General features: G+C 41.8%; 1 protein-coding gene across 2 annotated transcripts in view; it reads right to left on the minus strand.

Moving 5' to 3' along the window:
* The window catches only part of dock1 (dedicator of cytokinesis 1), a 228,474-nt gene that overhangs the window by 12,680 nt on the left and 192,808 nt on the right, over nt 1-22,986 (minus strand). For both annotated transcript variants that reach the window (XM_079260765.1, XM_079260764.1), the window contains exons 42-47: nt 22,408-22,489; nt 20,494-20,578; nt 19,968-20,054; nt 18,093-18,269; nt 16,600-16,683; nt 5,741-5,878 (exon numbers count right to left, since the gene is read on the minus strand). In XM_079260765.1, coding sequence (XP_079116891.1) covers nt 5,741-5,878; nt 16,600-16,683; nt 18,093-18,269; nt 19,968-20,054; nt 20,494-20,578; nt 22,408-22,489 — 653 coding nt within the window. The remainder of the gene's footprint in view (nt 1-5,740; nt 5,879-16,599; nt 16,684-18,092; nt 18,270-19,967; nt 20,055-20,493; nt 20,579-22,407; nt 22,490-22,986) is intronic.

The raw sequence follows: 22,986 nt of genomic DNA on the forward strand, positions 1-22,986 counted from the left end.
GCAATGGCTTTGTTGTACTATTCCATCTTGCGTCTGCTCAGAGCCATCAGAGGGTGGCAAGAGGACATGATGTCAAACCAGTGGTTCACCTGCTCCAGAAACCATGCTGTTGTCAGATAAGAGAGAGGTTGCTGTTCCTTTTTTACCATATATTTCAGACCTGCACTTGCTGACTAAAGACATTCATTACAGGCCCTACCTCCATTTTGTCAAAAGGACTTGAACTGAACTGAAAGGACTTGGCTGAAGGGTTTTGTGTGACAGGCTTGGAGCAATTTCTAATGGTATTCCTTCTTGAAATTCCACCAAATCTTTCAAAGGACTAATTGAAACTTCATTGTGAGGGAGGCCCTCCTTTTCTACAATCTTGTGTGGAATTTTAAACGTCTGTCCACGCACAAGGGCACTTTTCAAATTCTTTACCAGATGTGGGACATCTGGCAAGAAGTACAGAATCCTGTCTGGTCTTATTGGGAGTGAAACAAATGTTTGGTTGTGGTCCACTCCAAATGCTATTCTCATAGCTCAATTAGGACTGCCTATGTCAGTGGTGATGTTTATTACATGAAGTCCTATAAAGGCTGCTTTCTCAATAATTTCAGTTATAATTGGCTTGTAGCTTGTCCCATTGGTAGAATTACCCCTGAAGTGATGCTCGGCCACTTGCTTCCATCTCAGGGTGCTTCCTGCCAACATGAAAACACATGCATGTGTTGCTGCATCTGTATGTCCAGGCCGTGGCACGTCTCCAAACAGCTTCCCTGTTGCAAGGTGCAACTACACACTTGGTGTAATGGCCATCTCATCCACACACATTCCCTTTTCAATTCACCAAAGCAGCCTACCTTCAGCCTGAGCATCTCAAAAATCTCTTCTAACATACTTGGTTCCAATTTGATTTGTTCCAGTCTTCTTTGGAGGGTTCTGATGTCAGGGAGAGGGATATTAAAATCTTGCAGCACCCTGTAGCCTGGTGAGCCTGCTGTAAAACGAAGCTTAATTGCTTTTTAAAAATTTTTTTTAAATTGTTTCTTTGCTCCATCTAACGCCTCTCCTCTACCTTATGCAGATTGCTTTGATCTGATCCTTGGAAAATATTTTACCAATTTATTTTTAAAGGGAAAAATTTTTTCATAGGTCTGCATTAATTTTTTTGTCTTATATATGCACTTTTTAGCCTTCTTGTTTGATCTTTTTGGTCCTTTAATTCCTCCCTCAGTTGTTTTAGTTTGGTTTCATGCTCACGTGTTTCTTTGACAGAACCCTGGGTCTGTTGACCCCTGCACACTGAATCCTGGCTCGTTTGTTTCCATTTTGTCTCTTCCATCAGAGGCTACAATTTCAGTTTCTTTTGCTGCTCACTGTCCCTGATCTCACTCGCCTCATTCCTGTTGCTTCTGTCCTCAACCTCTGAAATAAATATGCCAATGTTAGTATAAATAAGAAATTATAATATGAAATATGGCAATGAAATATTAAAATATGCCAATTATTTCTTTATATGACTCATACCAAAGTTTGCTATAGAAGAGTATGTGTGATCACTAGTTGGTGGATCAACAATCAGTGGAAATTCTGTACTTCTCATTGTAGGACACTTTGGTTCTTGTCAATAGACAAAAAGGGTTGGAATAGCATCAACCCTCAGTTGGACTTGGCCTGTTCTTATAAATTGCTCTCCCTCAAATTTAATTGCTCTCCCTTGTTAATTTCATGCACATTTTGCATTTTCATTGGAATCATGTACATGTGACTGTAAGATACATTAAATATTTATTTAAATGTTTGAATGTATAAACGTACCCCACACAGTTTTATATAATTATAACCTCACCATTATGGTAATGGTGAGGTTGCTTCTGCTGACCTGGGCTAACCATTTTTTCCTTCTTACAATATCTTTAGGGAAGCCATACATTCGAATCCCTTTCTTGGTGCATCCAAATTCAGTACAGCCTACCATGGAAAGACAGTCAACCTGTGAAAGAGTGTTAGTATGCAAAGGTACTTACTGAATATAACTTTCAGAAAAGTCTGGCTCTTTGAAAACGTAATCTAAAACATACTTGCTAAACCAGTTAGTTAGTTACCTTCAAAGCAGAACAGATGCCTTTGCAACCGTGATGATGAATTAATCCTATGTTATTGTCACCAGGGAGGTCAGTGACATTTCCAAGCAATTGTTGCTGTCAAAGCAAGTTGACAGGATGGACCCTCATTAAGATAAAAACACATTTCTACAATGTCTAAAGCCTTTCATTTGATTAAATACAGTTCATTGTTGCCACTTAAAGTGCTCAGCTGTTTGTTATATTAAAATTAATTAATTATTTATTGAGGCTTATGTGACACTTCCCATGACATTTTATAATAAATTGTTTTATTCAAAACTTTTGTTTTCTTCCAAGCCACAAATCTTGTCATCCATTTTACTACCCAAAAGAAACATTTTATGTAAATTTTTATTTTATGAATATTTTACAGTAGTTTTTCTAAAAAAAAAAAAAAAAAAATCACAGTGAACACAGTTAAAAATAAATGTATTCAGTTGCACAACAGTAAAATATGAAAAATACAATGTATTTCCTATAGTAAAGATGAAAATGTCGCATGACACCATCTACAGCCACATGTGTTCACAGAAGTTATTTAAATATCTGAAATAATTAACTGAGCTCATATCATCACCTAAAAGCCAGAGACAACTGAATGAATGAATGAATCTTCCACAGATGAGTTGTTTATGACAATAGGACCGTGTTCCTGGGTACAGACAGTATTACAAGGGCTGTGTTGATCTGAAGGTTAGCTGAAACGGAACACAAAGAGGCCATTCTAACCTTATCATCATAATACATAAAAAAGAAAAACATTTAAAGCTGTATTATAATATAATAACAAAATTGTTTTATTTCAAACAAATAAATATGAGTAAATGTATTTGATGACGTGTTTACTTCATCAAACCTTCCCTCCAAAATTTAAAAATACAATAAGTATGTTTGCTACTATAGTCAGTGTTGTATTCAATGCATTCATGTGATTAGGTACAAGTATCTTTACTTTGCTTAAATTCAACTCAAGTAAAAATCTACTCTAGTAAAAGTAAAAAGTATTTAACATTTAAAAATTTAAAAAAAATTTAAAAATTAAGTAAATTTAAAATTTACTTAAGCAAAAGTTAGTTTGTTTTAATTACCTTATGTTAACGATGGACATGTCATAAATCCAATCCAACACTGTTTTAATATAAAATTTAAAACTGTGCATCAGTGAGAATTCCTGTGCAAACCTGTGCACATCTGCCCATTTCCGCTCATTTTCCTTTGTGTCCCCAGTAGCTTAGCATCGGAGTTGGACAATCAGTGATGTTCCTCATAATGCCTGTTCAGCCTGAAGTTTCAATGTAGTGAAATAAAAATACTTGGGTTAAAATGTAATTGAGAAAAAAATAAAATGACCTATTTCAAAAACTACTTCAAAATGACAAATTACTCACAAAAACTATTCAATTACAGTAACATGAGTAAACGTAATTGGTTACTTTCCACCTCTGCAGTTTTTAAATTGAGGCACAAGGCTGAAAAGTTCACGTCATCTGTTTAAAACGAAAAGTAGCTAATTTTGTGGTACTTTAATTACTGCTAGAAGAAAAATCCAACTATCCAATTTTAAGTCCTAAATCAAACCAGCCATTACATCGAGTAAAGCAAGGATTGCACATCAGATACAGACACTGCCTTACTATCACATCCTGGAAAGTAATGGCTTCTCTCATGTTAGAGAGGCTGCGACCCTCTTCCCTTAAATGAGCAAGCTCCCCTTTACCTCAGGCAAGACTGAGGCAAGTGCTTGGCCAAGCAACAATTAAATCTGTAAAGGAGGAAAGAGATGAGAGGCATTCCCCAGCAGCAGCCCACTGCAGATGAGATTACTTCAGCTAAAAGAACAACACAGTGTTATACTGAGTGGAAAGGAAGTTCAAAATCCTGCACTTCTCCATTTATCACACATTTAATTTTACCAGCCAGTCTTGAATAGATTATTGCAGTATCGCAATGTTACTAGCTACACAGGGATGCAATTCCAAATGTTGTGCAGAATCCAGATCTAATTGTGACATTTGGATATGCTTTATATTTACAGATATGCAATGAATTATTGTCTTAAATCCAGCTTTTAAAACTTCCCATTAGACTAGAAATTGTTTTCTCTGTGATCCTTCCCTTTTTATTTCTTTAAGAGCTAAGCATGCAAAGTACAAAACACATAACATGTTCAGAGAATGGTTCATGACAAGCAATAAGTGTATCTGTGTGTAAAATGTTAGGACAATGGGTTCCTTTAGAACGTGCCCAAGGTCGCTCCTCGAGGGCTGCTGCCCTGCTAGTTTTCGATGTGTCACTGTTTCAACACACCTGGTTTCCATTAAATGGATCAGACAAAAAAGTTCTGCAAACTTTTTTGCAGAACTTTTTTAGTTTGAGTCAGGTGTGTTGGAACAGGGGTACATGGGAAAATCTGCAGGATTGTGGCCCTCGAGGACCAGAGCTGGACACCTCTGTTTAAAAGAACAGGAATCCCAGCATCTAATGATTCCCAAATAATCAAGTGATCAAAAAAAAAAATTATATCTGTTCTGAATTTGATGACTATGTCATGACATGTTTAAAGATGGGACAGAAGCCATGCGGATTACTGCACTGCTTCAACTTTCCTCTTTCCTAAACAACACAGAGGAGGCCAGTTGCTTGAGTTTGGAAAGAAAATATTGATCCAAAATTTAATCTGCTGAACAGTTTGGGGCCTTCTCTGCTGCATTATTGTCTTCATAGTTCATAAAAGCAGTCAAAAGGTTTTGGTTCTGTTGTTGCAACAGCAGCTTGAGTTTGGCATTGTGTTGCCTAAATAAGCAAGGCTTTCTTTGAAAATAGTGCCATCTGGAAGGTGCCATAGAATCGATAAATATTGTTCAGCTTTTATGATGCCATCATGATGCTTTTATAATCAATTTTATTTCCATGTTTCTGATTTCATGTGACCTGAATAATTTCAGATAGCAGCAATATTCATCCAGCCTAACAATCCAAAGACATATTAAGCACATCTGTCACCCAAAATCACAGCCATGGATCATGCAAGGCACTTTCCTGCTAAATCCTGAAGGAACAGATGGTTAGAAACATTCCAACACATTCATTGATACTTGACACAAACAGTTGACTGTTGATGTTTTCTTGACTGTGCTTGGAGCTTTAATCGCAGATTTTTCCAGTGCAACTGCATCAATGGGATTCTCCTATCTGGACTGGAATTTTCCAGAAGTGGTTTTCCTTGCATGAAAATTGCAAAAATTGACCCCATAACAGAACACCATGTTGAAAACATCAAGTGTGTCCTACAAAAACAACATTTCTGAGCAGAACTCTGACTGTTTACTGGCTTTGCGTGTTGACCTTGCAAAAGAAACTATTGTATAGTTTACAATACATGATGAAATCCCTAAATTCTTTACAACTTTTTATTGAGAATTGTTCTTTCTAAATTGCTAGTCTTTCATGAAATTGACTTTTACTTTTTTAACAGTTTTTGAAAGAATCTATTGCTATGATTTGGTCAGGAAAAAGAAAATCCATCACTTAAAAAGCACAATTAGTGTGCTAGACAAAAGACGCTTTTCATGTTTAAAAAAAAAAAGCAAAAAAAAAAAAAAAGTTCAAGGAGAGAAAAAAGCTCTTACCAGAGTTTTTACCCCGTATTGTTTCTCGACCTTCTCCCGCAGCTGTTTGAAGCAAGCCTCCAAGCGGTCATGGAACGGCCTTAGTGCCTCTGTGACCTTCTCACCATGGATACGAACACCTTCAGCGAGATGCGGGATCTGTCGGAACAAAACAGCAGCATTAGAAACTTTCCAACAAATGCCAAAGAGATGAGAGGCTGGCTTCTTCTTCCTTCATTGGATAAATACATCAGTCCTGCCACAGGTATTTAATTTACAGCTCATGATCTTTGGGCCCTTTGCTGCGCATACACTGCACAAGCAGTGAATGTACATCAGTTTGAGTGTATGTACAAAGAAGATATGAGAGAGAGAGCTGTTGCCATGCCTCCTTACTACACAAATAATTTAAAAAAAAAAAAAAAAAAAAAAAGTTTTCACTGGCTGCATGTATAGGCATGAACTAGATGTGATGGATGTTTTTCTTCTCCAGCATTGACGCAAATAATGACGCAATGCACCCTTTGAAGTTCACTGCTGCTTCCCGCACTGTAAGGAACTGGTGAGTAACAAAATCTTAACATACAACAGCAGCAGCAGCATCGCAGGTAAAAGCAGAGCAAGGGAGGGACTGAATGTGCTGAAAAGCAGTAATTAGGAAACCCCAGCACCACACTCAGTGTTAGCAAGCTTTGTTGACTAAATCTGGAGAGCGGAGGAAGCATCACTCCTAAGGGAGCAAGCAGCAAAGGAGTGATTTTTTGTTCTCTTGTGGGTTATGAGTTGTTTTTTTTTTTTTAATTTTTTTTATTTATTATTGTTGTTTTTTGAAAAAAGGTTGTTTTTATGCCACATGCCTTCTTTGGCTGTGGTAATGCAGAGAATTGCTCAATAAGTTTCGAGAGACAAGGAAAATAAAGATGTTACAAGTAAAGGTGCAAAAGCCAAGCGTGAAAACATTCCTGAACTGTAAGTGGCTCATAGCTCAAGATGGAAGGGAAACTGTCACCTTGACGCGTAAAAATAACAAAAGAAAAAATATAAGATTGCTAATTTACAGTATTTCCACCTTATATGAACTAGAACATATCTTAAAGTAGCTTTAATGGCTAACAGATCCACCTCAGCAAATGGAACAAAGAGTCCGCTTGGACTACAAACGGGTGTGTGAAGTATCTGGCTTGTGGGCAAGCAAAGGAAACAATGTTTCTATGTGTTAACCTGAGATCCCAGTTCACCTTTCTTCCTGTTCTCTAAGGGCAGCCTGGCCCTTTGCAGCAAACTTTAGCACAAACCAACTTTCCTCAGTTGGTACATCGCTTCGCTTTTGTGATGCAACCTTTTGTAATAATTTCAAACTGTGCATGTTTGACACATGATTCTATGTAACCTGCTTAAAATCTCAAAAAAGGGAGAGGCATCAAGGTGAGCAGATCTGCTTAAGAAAACATAAGTGAACTGGTATTACTGGAGCTTAAATCCAATGAGTGTTACTGTGCAGGGCTCCACAAAAAAAAAAAAAAACAACCTTTGGTGTGCAAGGAGATAAATGAGAGAAGAGTGCATACGCCCTGCACGGATTTCCCCTGATATTGAACACCTTCATCATCATTACTGCTGGGACCCCTCAGAGTGGAGAATGGCGGAGAGGAGGCTTAAGGAGAAAAAGGTGAAGGACAGGAAAGAGGCAGAGAGGACCGGGGTTAGGAGTATGAGGAAAGGCAGGGGAGAGGAGGCAGATGGACAGAGTGTTGTGAAATGAAAAAGCAATGAGGAAAAAAGAAAACGGTGAGAGCGAAAGCTGAGGCAAGATTCACGTCTCCCAGGATACCCACATCTTTTTATAGACCTTAAGATGATTGAGTGCGACTGAGTGGCGGCATGGCAACAGAGTTCTGCTTGGTGGCTGCACACTGATAAGCTCATTGGGTAAGACACATAGGCTCAAGGGTAACACACACGCACACACAAACGTTCATTTGTTTAATTACATGTAACAACTTGTTTAAGAAGATTAACTTCTACCCAGCAATCTGGAAGAAGTATCAGTTTAATGATTACAGATATCAATAAAAGATCATCTGTCGGAAGGCTGAAGGTGAAAGTCACATAATTGGACACTGGAGACCCGGTGCTGCATTTAGAAACACAACAACTTGCAAAATACAGTTTTACCTGGTTGAAAGATGTTGTGTCAGAAGTGGCTGTTGGTTACCGGGATCCCATGCCAGCACAATACTAACACCATGGTAACAGCACCTATGATGGTCTTGCTTTAAAAGCTGGACTTATTGTAAAACTAAAGACAGACTCAGAAATAGCAAGAGGGGCATTCAGAACTTAAAGTGGTAAAACCAACGAGTTCAGAGCCACCACTCTTAATAAAAAACCTCAAAAACCTTGAGACAACATGTGAACAAGGTCAAACAAGTAAGAAACAAGATTCCAACAGGAAAATCATTTTTATCCGTTTTTGTTAGTTGTGTGAGTAGGGTAAGTGTTACAATGATAACCTGGCCTGCCACAGTGCCATTTTCATAAAGTGATTCAATCAACCATTCACACGTGGTCCCTTTCAATAACTAGAGGTATTACCAGAGGACAACATTCAAAAATTAAGTCGAGATAACAATTTAGCATAGATATTATATGGTGAGCACCTCTGCCAAGTGGTGTCAGAGTCCATTCAGGTTAGCCATGAACCAATTATGAACTAATATCTCTAAGCTATGTTGCCTCCTGGGGGTTTAAAATATCACTCTGCCCTTTAAAGTTTCTATGACATTGTTAGCTGTGTACTGTTTGCTTCTGTATGTTTATGGTTTCCAGTTAAAGAAAAAGGAAAAGTAGTTAATTTAAAATCCGATAAAAGGTTTCACTGGATACAAATTCAAATAAGTTCTGATTCGAATTAGAAACATGATTTTGTCTAAATAAAATTACATTTTAAAAATCAAATTCTTTAAAGGATAAGCTTGATGCATTTCTTTTTCTGCTGTAATATATTAAAAAAATATTAAAATGTCTTAAGTTGCAGGACACAGTTTCACAATAATGTTGAATGGACACATTACATAAAAATGATTTGTTATGACATCATCATTAATGTGTGACCTCCACGCACACAGGTGCTTGTTATAGATTCCACTGGCCTTTACTGTACAAAATGCTTCAGTTGATCTTATTTATTTGTAAAATGCAGTATTACATGCTACACGTGTTCCCCCCTCAGATTTTAATGCTGCTGTAGGCGCAGGATCTGAGGTAGATATGGAGTTTGTTTTGTAGGGGAAAAATCTAAAATTCTCTTTTGAGCTAAATAAATAAACTAAAATAGATTTGCAATGAGATTTTCCAAAGAACACATTTTTTCCATTTGACATTTGAAAGGCATTTCATTTTAGAAAATGTTCATCAACTTTTCCATTCTGTTTTAAAAGGATGATTCAGCCGTGTTTGTGTGGGGTTGTATGTAATCATAATGAGGAGTTTGTGTGGTACCTACAGCAGACAGTATTCAAGACACGTTGATCAGATTCTGCCCAGAAACCATTAACTGTGTCCTGCTCAGGCTAACTTTGCTATAAATCTGGTCCATGTTGAGCATCTAAATAGTCCAAATTTTGACATTTTCTTTTGGGCTAAACAATGGACGGACTTGTTTTAGGTATAGAAACAATGTCCACGGACGTCTTGTGTTTGAGGGGTTGTACTTTAGTATTTGTCACTTCAGATGTTGGCGCTGCCTTCTGTGTGGATGTGGAGGGACCTGAGAAGATGACAAACATTTGTAATCAAAAGTAATAAATTATGGTACTAGAAAGATTTACAGGTCATATTGGAAATTTCACACTGGCAAGAGCAAGCAAAGGTTTTAAACTAGTCAGGAACAGATGAAGGGTTGAAAAAGACATGACAGACAACTGCTTGGATCAGACAGATGATGAACTGATTGGCTGTATAAGAGCCGGGATGTTACTTCCTGTGTACGCTTGTGTAGATAGTAACGTTCAGTTACGTCTGGGCATACTTAACATTCAATACTGGCGGTCACTGCTAGGAGGCGGTACACATCACTAGGACTGAACTAATGAAAAGGTCCATCTGTCAGTAACGTCGTACTTCTGTGGAATTTCAGGACCCAACAGTTTACCAGTCTGTTGCTAACTAAGCACGAGCGTTTGTCACTGTGCAACAGGGAAGAATAATTATAAAAACGCTGGTAGTTGCAAACAATGTTAAAGAGGCGCTCTTCAAACCTATCCACCATTGTGTTCATGTTTTTCTTCACCTGTGCACCTCTAGCGTTCAAGTCAATATTACATCTCACCCATGCAACACATTACCTTGCGTTAACGACTGCAGTCAAAGGTGCGTATGTGGACATGCTGCCAGCAGTTAGTATAACCCTGGTCTAAGAGACCAATATGTGACAAATAAGGTTTTAATGGAAAGCCTTACCTCTGGAGCAGTGGGGTACAAATATGGAGCTTGGAATTAGCCCAAATTATCCTTTTTAAAAGTGGCATTATTTATAACAACATCACATTCCCCCTCCCTGAGCTGTCACCCTATCATGGTGGAGGGGTTTGTGCGTCCCGAAGATCCTAGCAGCTATGTTGTCGGGGGCTTTATGCCCCTGGTAGGGTCACCCATGGCAAACAGGTGTCTAGGGGAGGGACCAGACCAAGCACGGCTCATCGACCTCTACGATGATGACCAACCTGGGCATGAATGTTCTCTTGCCCGGATGCGGGTTACCGGGACCCCCCTCTGGAGCCAGGCCTGGAGGTGGGGTACGAGAGTGAGCGTCTGGTGGCCGGGCCTTCGCCCATGGTGCCCGGTCGGGCTCAGCCCGAAAGGGTTACATGGGCCCCACCTCCCGTGGGCTCACCATCTGCGGGAGGAGCCGTAGGGGTCGGGTGCAATGTGAGCTGGGCGGCAGCAAGGGGCGGGGACCCTGGCGGTCTGATCCCCGGCTGCAGAAGCTGGCTCTAGGGACGTGGAATGTCACCTCTCTGGTGGGGAAGGAGCCTGAGCTTGTGAGCGAGGTTGAGCGGTTCCGGCTAGATATAGTTGGACTCACCTCGACGCATGGCTTGGGCTCTGGAACCAGTACCCTCAAAAGGGGCTGGACTTTCTTCCACTCTGGAGTTGCTCATGGTGGGAGGCGCCGAGCTGGTGTGGGCATTCTCATCAGCCCCCAGCTTGGTGCCTGCACGTTGGGGTTTACCCCGGTGGATGAAAGGGTAGTTTCCCTCCGCCTCCGGGTGGGGGGACGGGTCCTGACTGTTGTCTGTGCTTATGCGCCGAACAGCAGTTCAGAGTACCCACCCTTTCTGGAGTCCTTGAAAGGAGTGCTGGAGGGTGCTCCTTCTGGGGACTCCATTGTTCTGCTGGGGGACTTCAATGCTCACGTGGGCAATGACAGTGAGACCTGGAGGGGAGTGATTGGGAGGCATGGTCCCCCCCTCTGAACCCAAATGGTGTTTTGTTATTGGACTTCTGTGCTCGTCATGGATTGTCCATAACGAACACCATGTTCCAACATAAGAGTGTCCATATGTACACCTGGCATCAGGATTCCCTGGGCCGCAGTTCGATGATCGATTTTGTAGTCGAATCGTCGGACCTGCGGCCACATGCCTTGGACACTCGGGTGAAGAGGGGGGCGAAGCTGTCAACTGATCACCACCTGGTGGTGAGTTGGCTCAGGTGGTGGGGGAGGAGGCCGGTCAGATCTGGCAGACCCAAACGTGTTGTGAGGGTCTGCTGGGAACGTCTGGCTGATTCCCCCGTCAGAGCGAGCTTCAACTCCCACCTTCAGCAGAGCTTCAACCATGTCCCGAGTGAGGCGGGGGACATTGAGTCCGAATGGGCTGTGTTCCGTGCCTCTATTGCTGAGGCGGCTGGCCGGAGCTGTGGCTGTAAGGTCGTTGGTGCCTGTCGTGGCGGTAATCCCAGGACTCGTTGGTGGACACCAACAGTGAGGGATGCCGTCAAGCTGAAGAAGGAGTCCTATCGGGCCTTCTTGGCCTGTGGGACTCTGGAGGCAGCTGATGGGTACCGGCGGGCTAAGCGGCATGCGGCTTCGGCTGTTGCCAAGGCAAAAACTCGGGCATGGGAGGAGTTCGGCAAGGCCATGGAGAAAGACTTCCGGACGGCTTCGAGGAGATTCTGGTCCACCATCCAGCGGCTCAGGAGGGGGAAGCAGTGCTCCATCAATACTGTGTACAGTGGAGGTGGGGAGCTGCTGACCTCAACTTGGGACGTAGTGGATCGGTGGAAGGAATACTTCGAAGACCTCCTCAATCCTACCAACACGTCTTCCGATGAGGAAGCAGAGCTGGTGGACTCAGGGGTGGACTCGCCTATCTCTGGGGCTGAAGTCGCTGAGGTGGTCAAAAAGCTCCTTGGCGGCAAGGCCCCGGGGGTGGATGAGATCCGCCCGGAGTTCCTTAAGGCTCTGGATGCTGTGGGGCTGTCCTGGCTGACACGCCTCTGCAGCATTGCGTAGACATCGGGGGCAGTACCGCTGGATTGGCAGACTGGGGTGGTGGTCCCCCTTTTTAAGAAGGGGGACCGGAGGGTGTGTTCCAATTACAGGGGAATCACACTCCTCAGCCTCCCTGGTAAGGTCTATTCAGGGGTCCTGGAGAGGAGGGTCCGCCGGATAGTCAAATCCCGGATTGAGGAGGAGCGGTGTGGTTTTCGTCCTGGTCGCGGAACAGTGGACCAGCTCTATACCCTCTTTGGGGTCCTGGAGGGGGCATGGGAGTTTGCCCAACCAGTCTACATGTGTTTTGTGGACCTGGAGAAGGCATTCGACCGTGTCCCCCGGGGGCTCCTGTGGGGGGTACTCCGGGAGTATGGGGTACTGGACACCCTTGTACGGGCTGTCCGGTCCCTGGACGACAGGTGTCAGAGCTTGGTCCGCATTGCCGGTAGTAAGTCGGATTCGTTTCCGGTGAGGGTTGGACTCCGCCAAGGCTGCCCTTTATCACCGATTCTGTTCATAACTTATATGGACAGAATTTCTAGGCGCAGCCGAGGTGTTGAGGGGATCGGACTTGGTGGCCTCAGGATTGGGTCCCTGCTTTTTGCGGATGACGTGGTCCTGTTGGCTTCATCTGGTCGTGATGTCCAGCTCTCGCTTGAGCGATTCGCGGCAGAGTGTGAAGCGGCTGGGATGGGAATCAGCACCTCCAAATCTGAGACCATGGTCCTCAGCCGGAATAGGGTGGATTGCCCTCTCCAGGTCGGGAGTCAGGTCCTGCCTCAAGTGGAGGAGTTTAAATATCTCTGGGTCTTGTTCACGAGTGAGGGAAGGATGGAGCGCGAGTTCGAAAGACAGATCGGTGCGGCGTCTGCAGTAATGCGGGCTCTGCGCCGGTCTGTCGTGGTGAAGAAGGAGCTGAACCAGAAGGCGAAGCTCTCGATTTACCAGTCGATCTACGTTCCTACCCTCACCTATGGTCATGAGCTGTGGGTTGTGACCGAAAGAACGAGATCTCGTATACAGGGGGCTGAAATGGGTTTCCTCCGCAGGGTGGCCGGGCTCACCCTTAGAGATAGGGTGAGGGGCTCGGTCATCCGGGAGGGGCTCAGAGTAGAATCGCTGCTCCTCCGCATCGAGAGGAACCAGTTGAGGTGGCTCGGGCATCTGGTCAGGATGCCTCCTGGACGCCTCCCTGGTGAGGTGTTCCAGGCACGTCCCTCTGGGAGGAGACCCCGGGGAAGACCCAGGACACGCTGGAGGGATTATATCTCTCGGCTGGCCTGGGAACGCCTCGGGATCCCCCCCGCAGAGTTGGCAAATGTGGCTGGGGAGAGGGAAGTCTGGGCTTCCCTGCTTAGGCTGCTGCCCCCGCGACCCGATCCCGGATAAGCGGCTGAAGATGGATGGATGGATGGATGGACATCACATTCCCATAAAAGCGTATTTAAAACAAACAATGTAACCAGATGGACAGAAAAACACACTTGGATTGTCTTTTGCAGTAACACGACTGTTTCACTATCAAAAAATCTAGTTTAATGCTTCATCACTTCATAAACGCTTGACTGCAAGGCTGATGTGTTTCCTTATGTTTATGCAAATTCTCCCAACATAATCTAAACTGAACGTCCATCCTTCTTGCAGTATTTTGGTTGACCAGAGTGAATACCAATGAGGTCCCAGATGCATTTAAAAACAAGCACCAGCAACTCACCAGAAAGAAATGTCACCGCCGTTTAATGTCAGCAGTGTCTGTTCTTAACAGAGTCTTGTCACTCTGTTCCTGCCTGACTTATAATGACCAGACTTTTGATCCACACCTTGGGCTGCTGGGGTGGCCACACTGGATTTAAGCAGGTCTGTGATGATATATTAAGACCTTTCATGATAGTCAAAAGGTCTTGGAGACGAACACAGCCATTGGTGACTTGGGTAGACTAATAAGTACCCAGACTCTACTATACATAAGAAGGGGTCAGCAACAGAAGTGAAAGTGAATAAGCAGCTGATGCCTGGATGAATGCAACCCTTTAGGTCTTTTGAACTTTTGGGAGAGTGAATCATAAATTAGATAAAAGTTTCAGGCAGTAATTCGGGCATCTATCCAGAGCATTTACTTACAATAAACATCCCTGAAAGTACCGACTTTCTATTTGCCAGGGTGCTTTTATTATAATTTCATTTAATTATAATAATAACTTGTTGATTTCCAGTCACTAATTTTCTCTCTAATTACTAGAAGAGCAAAATGGGTTTTTCTGAACAGCGCATATTGGCTCAACTCCCCACATTTAGCTCGTCCGCTGGAGTCGGCTTTCCTTCATTTGTCTCATTTACACAAAGTCAAGGCACAAGATAAACAAGCCTGCTGGTTCTGGCAAAGAAACAGCTAATTCTATTTCAATTCCCTAAAAGTTTGCTCTGTATGTGTTTGATGTGGGCTCAGTATACAAATATATCTGCTGTCTTTATAACACGTCTGCGAACTACTTAACCAGGTTTAGTTGTGCTTTAGAGACAAACAGACAAAGCCTGCTACTATAGTTTAAAATCAAGGACATTTTACAAGCCTGTTGCCAGGATAAAGTAACATATTTGACTGGTAGTATGGAAGCAGTAAATTGTTTGTGGTGGAGAATTTCAAATTGCAGTGTGTCAAGCTGATGTTGACATTTCACATTTGAGGAATTAACGGGAACAAATATAAATGAATGAAACGATTACTTAAGTTTAGCTGGAAAACAAAAACCAATACACACAAAGATAAAACTCTAGTTTCACTTTGTCATTTATTCCTTTTCCAAACCGCTTAGTCCGATGAAGGGTCGCCGGGAAGCTGGAGCCTATCCCAGCAGTTTTTGGGTGAAAATCAGGGTACACCCTGGACAGCTTGCCAGTCCATTGCAGGCTTTTCACTTTGTCACACATCATGTATTTCCAATGTTGAACTTAACTGGCAAAAAAATAAAATCCCTATTTTCGAATTGCATATAGCTGTTTAGAAAGCCTCTATTTCAGTCCCTCATTTGCTATATTTCCCCACATTCATAAATTGAATAAAGAACAAAAGACAAATAGGGGAAGAGGGGGATAATGTGTCTTATATCTAGTGAGCTGCACAAAAAATGACTCAAAGCTTGAGACTTCAATGTCAAAAGTAGGTGGAGGATATAAGACTGGGATGCTTCTGTGTGAATCATGGTTCCTTATATAAAAACAAAAGAAAGAAGAACTTTTTAGATTTTCAGATCTGACAGGCATGTGGAATACAATGCTGACCTATTTAAAGCAACAGAGACAGGAACAGCTATTGAAAAGTCAATTAAATTTTCTTGCAGCCAACAAGAGGAAGGGGGAAAAAAAACATCATGAATCTGTACTCAGTTTCTGAGTGAGCCCTGAGCCTGGAAACTACAGTTTCCTCAGTGACCTACAGTTTGGAGACAAAGTAAAAAAAAGAAGCAAAAACAGAGCCTGAAGTGGAACGTTACAATCCCACAAGGAGGAAGTTTTGTTACAATAAAGGCAAACAGGAATTTATTAATCAAAGCTGAACCGCAAATTAGCTTAATATCTGTTTAAGCTTCATAGAAAGCTACTTCACTACGTGTGTGTGTGTGTGTGTGTATTGCTTGTCTGGTGCGTGGGCACTTCCTCTGGGCTCTGTGAGGGTGCGACGCTTGCAAAACCGCCGCTGCTGATGTCTTGCTGTCTCTCTGCCGCAGAGCACGCCTGCAACTTCAGGTTTTCTTCGGCACTCTTTCTCACCATTATCTCCTCTGCACTCTTTAGCACCCGCCCCCACCCCCACTCATTTCAGTTACCGTCAATGGATACTACTGGCGGTGCACTTACAAGTCCTTTAAATGATATTACATTTTCAACTGTAACCTTTCAGGAGTGCTGCTTTTTGCAGTGGATGCTCTTTAGTGTGTGGTTTAATATGAAGGAAAAAGAAAGAAAAGTAGACGCTTTATGCTCCTCTGTATGAGGTGGACTCCTGTTAAAAATGTAGTCTGTTATCTGCATGGTTAGTTTGTGGTTCAGACCTGCCATATTTTTGGTGCTGTGTTTATTAAAAAAAAGTAGTGACTGGAGTTTCAGAGGCCCAAAGCACATTGTAACCGATTAAGTCTAAGATGTGATAAAAGGGTAAGTGGCTCCTCCGTACCGTCTCATCCAGGATACTGTATGTCATGTGCTTTTCTTTTCAATTCATGAGCCATAAAAGAAGTCAAAATAAAATATGACAGATTCGTTCCCTTTTTCCCCTCCATAGTAAACAACTTGTGACAACCTGGCCATGACAGGTTATCTTGCGCACTGACATCTCTGACGAGACAAACCGTGCAAAAGAAACGACAGAGAGCTGCAATCTTACCTGCCAGGCGATGAGGTCTTTCAGCTTCTCTATCTTCTCGAGGTCCTCTCGGTGCTCCTGTATGTACTTCTCATTAAAGAAGGCCTGGGGAGGAAGGAAAAGAAATGCTGGGGTAAGCATGCTCGTGAAAAAAAAAGGAAAAAAAAAAGAGGAGAAAAAAGCCAAAGTATGCTCAGAGGAAGGCTGAAAAGTCAAGAAGTTTATGATATGAAGAAAGATGTGGTGTGAGGGGAACCAACTAGACAACGGAGATGTTTTGAAATGATCTTTAACATGAAAAAATTGTAATCGAGACAATCGCCTGTCCTCCATCACCTGCAGTATTTTATAGAATTGAAAGTGTGACCAGAGGGCAAAAAATTTCTGTGGCTGATCTTTCTCATGCACCTCTCGCAATATAAATCTATTTCAGGTAGGAATGAAAACTGGGAAACCATATGTGATTTTTTTTTTCATCAAAAGCAAAGCAAAAGTTTCCTTTCCCACATGAATCACTATGATGGGGTTTGGATGACACGAGAGATTGTGGTGAAAAACAGGTAAGAGAAAAAAAAAGAAGGCTAAGCTGAATTTTTCAATAGGAAAAAAAAAGTTGAATCATATCAAACAAAATCAGATTTGCCATGACCTGTGATTGTTTAGAAGAAAGAAAAAGCTTTGTGAACAGCCACAAAAGAAGAGATACTACTAATGCTGATGGTTATTAAAGCTACAGGATTTCCAACATGGATACGATTTTGAATAGATAATGGAATTAAAGCTGGGAGTATATTTATATTTAGTTGGTTTGAACTCTTATTAAGCTCAGAACTTAGATCCCATCTTCACGAATAAGCCATAAAACATATAGGGAACAAGTAAACATAGAGACCACCTTTAAAACACAAAGATATCTTTTTTTTTTTTTTTTTTGTATAAAAATGGTCAGACAAGAAACTTTCAGATAGAATGGAATAGAAGGTGATTCACTTCCTTTTCCATGGCAGAAATGGAGCCTTGACTCCCTTCTGAGGTCTGCATGTGAGATATGGAGCTAAAACAGTGGGTGGATAGCACATTGTGGTGAAAAGAATGGCAATGGGGAATAAATTATCACATAATGCTCGAAATGTACCAGTACATGCATATTTATTTGTTTAAACTTAAAAGGTAACATAGATTGCATATCTAAGACAGATATGGCTGCATTTGGCATCGAGCACCATTTGAAAGTTAGATACTTTTTTATGCTCTTATTATAATTCAGAAGGGTGAGTTCCTAATATAAGAAACACTTCTGGAAAGGAGAATACAGGGCTGTAGCAACTGTGTGAACATGGATTATTTTGCAGTTTTTTTGTTGTTGTTTTTTAAATCCAACTTGAAGAAAAGGAAACAAGAAACATCAAAAAGTTATCCTGTGATCATTTCTGTGAAAGTTAAGTGAGAAATATAGATATAGACACAAAGCTGCTGAGAGTGAGGAAAAGAAGAGCTATTTTCATGTTAACTACCTTTTCATAATTGGCAAATCCTCCCATGACGGCTGGATCCACGATCCCATTCAGCAGCATAGAGAGTGGATTGATAGGAAGGTTGGGGTCACTGAGATGCCTTTGCACCATACTGCTGATCTTCTCATTGGTTAGCTGCATTGTTTCCACAGCAATTTCCAGTGGACTGATCTCCTCCTGTGTAGCAAAGTAAAGGAGGAATCAGATATTCTCAACACATTTTTACCTGTTTTATACATCAACACTGTCTCTGGGATCCGAGCAATGAAGTGATAACGTGTTAGTGGTGAGGACAGTGGTGGCAAAAGGGAAAAATTAATAGGAGATGAGCTCAGGAATCCTTAACTACACTGCAAGTAAAGAAGCAATGAATCTATATTATTGTTCTCCCACATCAATTTGCAACGGCCAATTGGAAATTGATATCTAAATGCAGCTGGGGAACATCAATTCCCACGTCAGCACAATATGATTGGCAATTCTAAGAAAAGGTTATTGCAATATTTTGGCAGTGTTGTTAATTCCACAAATGTGTGAAACAAATTCCGACTGAAATCCATATAATTCCACAAGGGGACAATGTCATCAGATGGATGGATGGATAAATAATTAAATAAATACATCAATAAATAAACAAATAAATCCTCCTTGTGGTAAGGCTTTAGAAGAAACACGAGTGGCTTGTTGAGCAAATGTCAGATTTATACCCCAGCCAGGCAAAGTAAAGATGTGCCAGAAGACAAATCTCCAATCTGAGCCGCGATGTCTCAGGCCAGCTTGATAAAAAGAATTGTCAGATGGAGGGATTAGGCGAAGGGATTGGTGAAACTCAGCCTAGTCATTAAGCTTTAAATAGAGAGTTTGACCTTGGGGACCTGGCCTCTTCCTGGCTCATCTGGAGGGCAAACTTGCTTCCTACGTACAGTATGCTGCAGCCCAACATAGAGGAAGGCATGCCGGCTCCAACTTGTTATATTAGTGAACAGTCCAACTCTGTTACATGGACTCAGAAATTTGGGGAGAAAATTTTCTTTTCAATGTGTCTTGATTGTTAAAGCAATGTGTTGAACTAAATACTCAAGCAGCCAGTATGTGTATGATGTGGTGCTGCCTGACAACTATGAGTCCAGAGCCTGAAAAAACAGTCAAATCCTTGGGGTGAGAGGTGGTCCTTTCTGAGGCTTTTAAGCTCCAGACATAAAGGTGACTAATCAAAGCAACAAAGACTAATTGATTGTGGAATATTTAAGTCAAAGCTAATCATATTAAAATAATCATCTTCTTTAAAAACAGACTAAGGGTGGAATATAAAGATGCAGCGGGTGTCTTTGCATTTCCTACTCTCTAATTTATGCCACTGTACTCATTTCTCCACACTTCCTTTCCAGCCAGCCATCTGAGGCCAAAATTGGGACACTGGACCAGCATTAGAAATTTATGGCTGAAGAGGAGTTAAATGAATGAAATTTTAATGCAGCTCTAGTTGGATGTGGTCAAAACGAACCAATTCCAAGTTCTACGGTAAACACTTGAGTCGCAGGGTGCGGCCAGACGTTATTACCAAACGGTATTCAATGCAGCAATCCAAGTAATTCAACAGAAAATCAACAATGACTGAAGGTCTGAACGGTCCTCTAGTTGTATTTGTGCTGTGTAGCTATTTTCATTGGAAACTGCACTGTTTGGTAAATCAATACAGGCCATCTAGCAAAAAGAGAACAGGCCCCATCGTTAGTCTCGAAGAGAAGCACGCCGTGGTCCATGCGACTGTCTATACTGCTTAAGTGGACTAATCATATCGATTGCCATTCAGTCAGCCTGCAGCTCCTTGTCTGGTTGGGAGACCTAGTTGGCACAAAGGCCCTTCACACTCACTGTGGAGACTGACATGACTTCAAACCAGCGCAGGATGCCAGGAAGCTTGTACGCTGTTGTGTATGTGGTCCTTTCAATCCACATGTTCTGTAGACAAATTGACAGACACAAGATTACAGCAAGAAACAGGAGTACATGTCAACAACAAAGGATGAACTGGCTGTTAAACTGGCTGTTTAAAGCAAGCAAACGTAAAGCTCTTTTGAAGCAGTGCATTGCACTGAATGCACTCTGAAGACTGGTTTTGTTTAGGTGAGATTAAAATTATGCAACAGCTGTTCACACAATCATAACTAAGGATATGTGGGAGTATCTGTACTGGATGGATTTTCCCTAAATACACACAGATGCATCAAAAAGAACTGCTGCAAATGATAAAGAGATGTCAACATTTGTTCATTTTTATTACATAGTTAGGTTTAAAAAGTCCACAATGACGACAAGTAAAAAAATCATTAAAGAGCTTGTTTTGTTTTTTTTTGTAAACAAAAAAAGAGAAATAAAAAGAAAAGAGAAAAGTAATTACCGCAAACTCGTTGTCAGGATCCTTCTCACCCTTCCTCACTGGCTTGGAATACTGGAATTTATGGACTTCATTTACTGTGTAGAAGCTGGGGAGGGAGAATATTCTAGCCTGAGTAAATTAAAACTGTTACTAGCAATCTACGACTTGATTGATTCAGGTTGATTGCTTAGCTTCAGGTCAAACACAGGACAACCCACCCCATTCCCCCCTCCAAAGCTAGCCCTGCTTGGAACTATGACATTTAAACATGTTGGTTTCCATCTGAGGAATGGCCTCATCTACACAGGAAGTGAATTCATTTTTGGGCAACACACCCCACTGGCAGCCTCAGAGTTAGTCAGACATGTCAGACATGCTGATAAGCTGCAGCATATGCAGCAGAAGTGTGTGACAAGCAACGGTGAACTTTGCTAATCAGGTTAATGGACTTTTCACAGAGGGAAAAGGATAGTGTTACATCGCTGTCTGGGTGCATACGTGATGACAAAAAAAAAAAAAGGGGGACATATTTTACTCTCTTGTAGAAACGAGCACAAAGCTGTAACCCTAACGCATCCTTTAATCATACTACGTGATTAAAGAGCATGATATGGCTTTATCAGCAAATAAATATGAATAAAATATGAGCACAATCAGAGCCGTTCCAAGGTAAAAGCGTCAGCAACGAGCAGGTTTTTTCCACTGAGGCCTGCAGACTTTTGTCTAATTAACAGACTACACAGATGAGCTGGGCTCAGGTCTCACTGTCTCTGCTGCCTTTTATGTTTCACTGACATTCAGAGGTTTCTTTCTGTGCTTGCTCACAAAGGGCAAGGCACTATTTAAATATGCTGAGACCCATTCCCAAATTAGCTGAGAAAACGTGGCAGCAAACTGACGAGCCTCTGATCTAATAAACAGATTAATACAGCAGCTTTAAATCAGCTGTGCTACCCCAATTAAGCCTTTTACATGTCAGAGCTGGCAAGCTACAGATGATTGGAATAGTATAGTTTGGCAGAGAAAGGTCAGACTGGGCTGTGCTCTGCCGTCTGCTGTGACCCTTTGGCTCAAATGGCTCAGTCTCATTGCTATGCACCGCTGATCTCTTCACTGAATGAGAGCGTAAATGAGAAAAACAGAAAGGAGGGGACAGAGAGACAACTGGGAAAGGCACGGTGAGAGCTAGAGATAGAGGCAGACTTGGCAGAAGGGATGGGCAGTTGGTGTGGAACAGTTCTCTGTCACCCTCTGAACATGTCCGTCTAATCTGGGACATTAACAGAGTCGCATATTTCAACCAAACACAGTTCACAAACAAGGCAAAAGGCTACAAAAACAAAGAGAGCTGGGGGGAGGGTGGTGTGACCAGAGCTGCAGGCTTGTGATAAGATCAGTGCCCAGGTGTGTTTGCCTAAAGGTTTTTCCAAGTAAATGCTTTCTTTTAATTATGCCCATTGATGCGTTGGGTGGCATATCAAAGTGAATTTGCACAGCTGAGCGCTGCAGCATCCGGCTGGCCTGCAGACAAGTTGGAGTGGAGGGGCCCGCTGTTTGCTGTGGCCCCGATGCTCAACACAAATCTATTAATGATGGCAGAGAAACAATGTTGTACTTGGCACAATGACTAATAGCAGATGGCTGGTGAAAGTTAATAACCACGAGGACAACAACAAGGTCAACCAGGATGAACCAGGATTTGTTCTACACAGACCCACATTTAAATCAAGATTTAATCACCTTCACCACAGTGGTCCTCTGCACACTGCACAAAAATGCTAATGCACTCTTAGCATGTCATCACAAGCTCTATTGACTGTGTGTCCGACTGGGGAAAGTGAATTAGGCATTGGGAGATTGAAAAACAAGCTCTTTGACTTTGAGCAGTGAACGCAAACTGTGAATAAGTGAATGTGTTTAAAGCATACTATTTACCTGACTATTTGTTCAGAGACGGGCTTGTTTTGAAACTTGGCAGGCAGGTCTAGGATGGGTTTCACTGTAAAACACTGGATGTCTTGAGACGAAAGGTCAAAGGAAAAATATGAAAGGGTTGAAATCATATCTCTGAGATAAAAATAGCCATAACTGGACCTCCATTTTCTATAATATCAAGTTTAAAATGTGATTTAAATGTTCTGCAATGTAATCTACAAAACACAATCAACAGTTTAGGGGAGATTTTTGAAAATAATATATTTATCAACAACATATACGTTTATTTAGAAAGTGTCTGTATGATTCAGTGTGCTGAACCACCCCCTTACTTTATATATTGCCAGAAAAATAGGGAATATTTAATTAAAACATGCAAATTTATTTCAAATATACAGAAAATAAAGTGTGGATATAATTCTAACAAACCTGAAAATCAATATTTTATGACCACCTTAATTTGTCAACAATAAAGCCTCTTCTGTTTACTTTAAGGGAACCTTAAAGACTCGCCACGTTTTTGGCTAATGGCTCATTAGAAATTATCTTGTTGGAGTAAAACTACTTTGGAAAGGCAAA

Source organism: Telmatherina bonti (assembly GCF_933228915.1).
Source record: "Telmatherina bonti genome assembly, chromosome: 21".
Lineage (NCBI taxonomy): Eukaryota > Metazoa > Chordata > Actinopteri > Atheriniformes > Telmatherinidae > Telmatherina > Telmatherina bonti.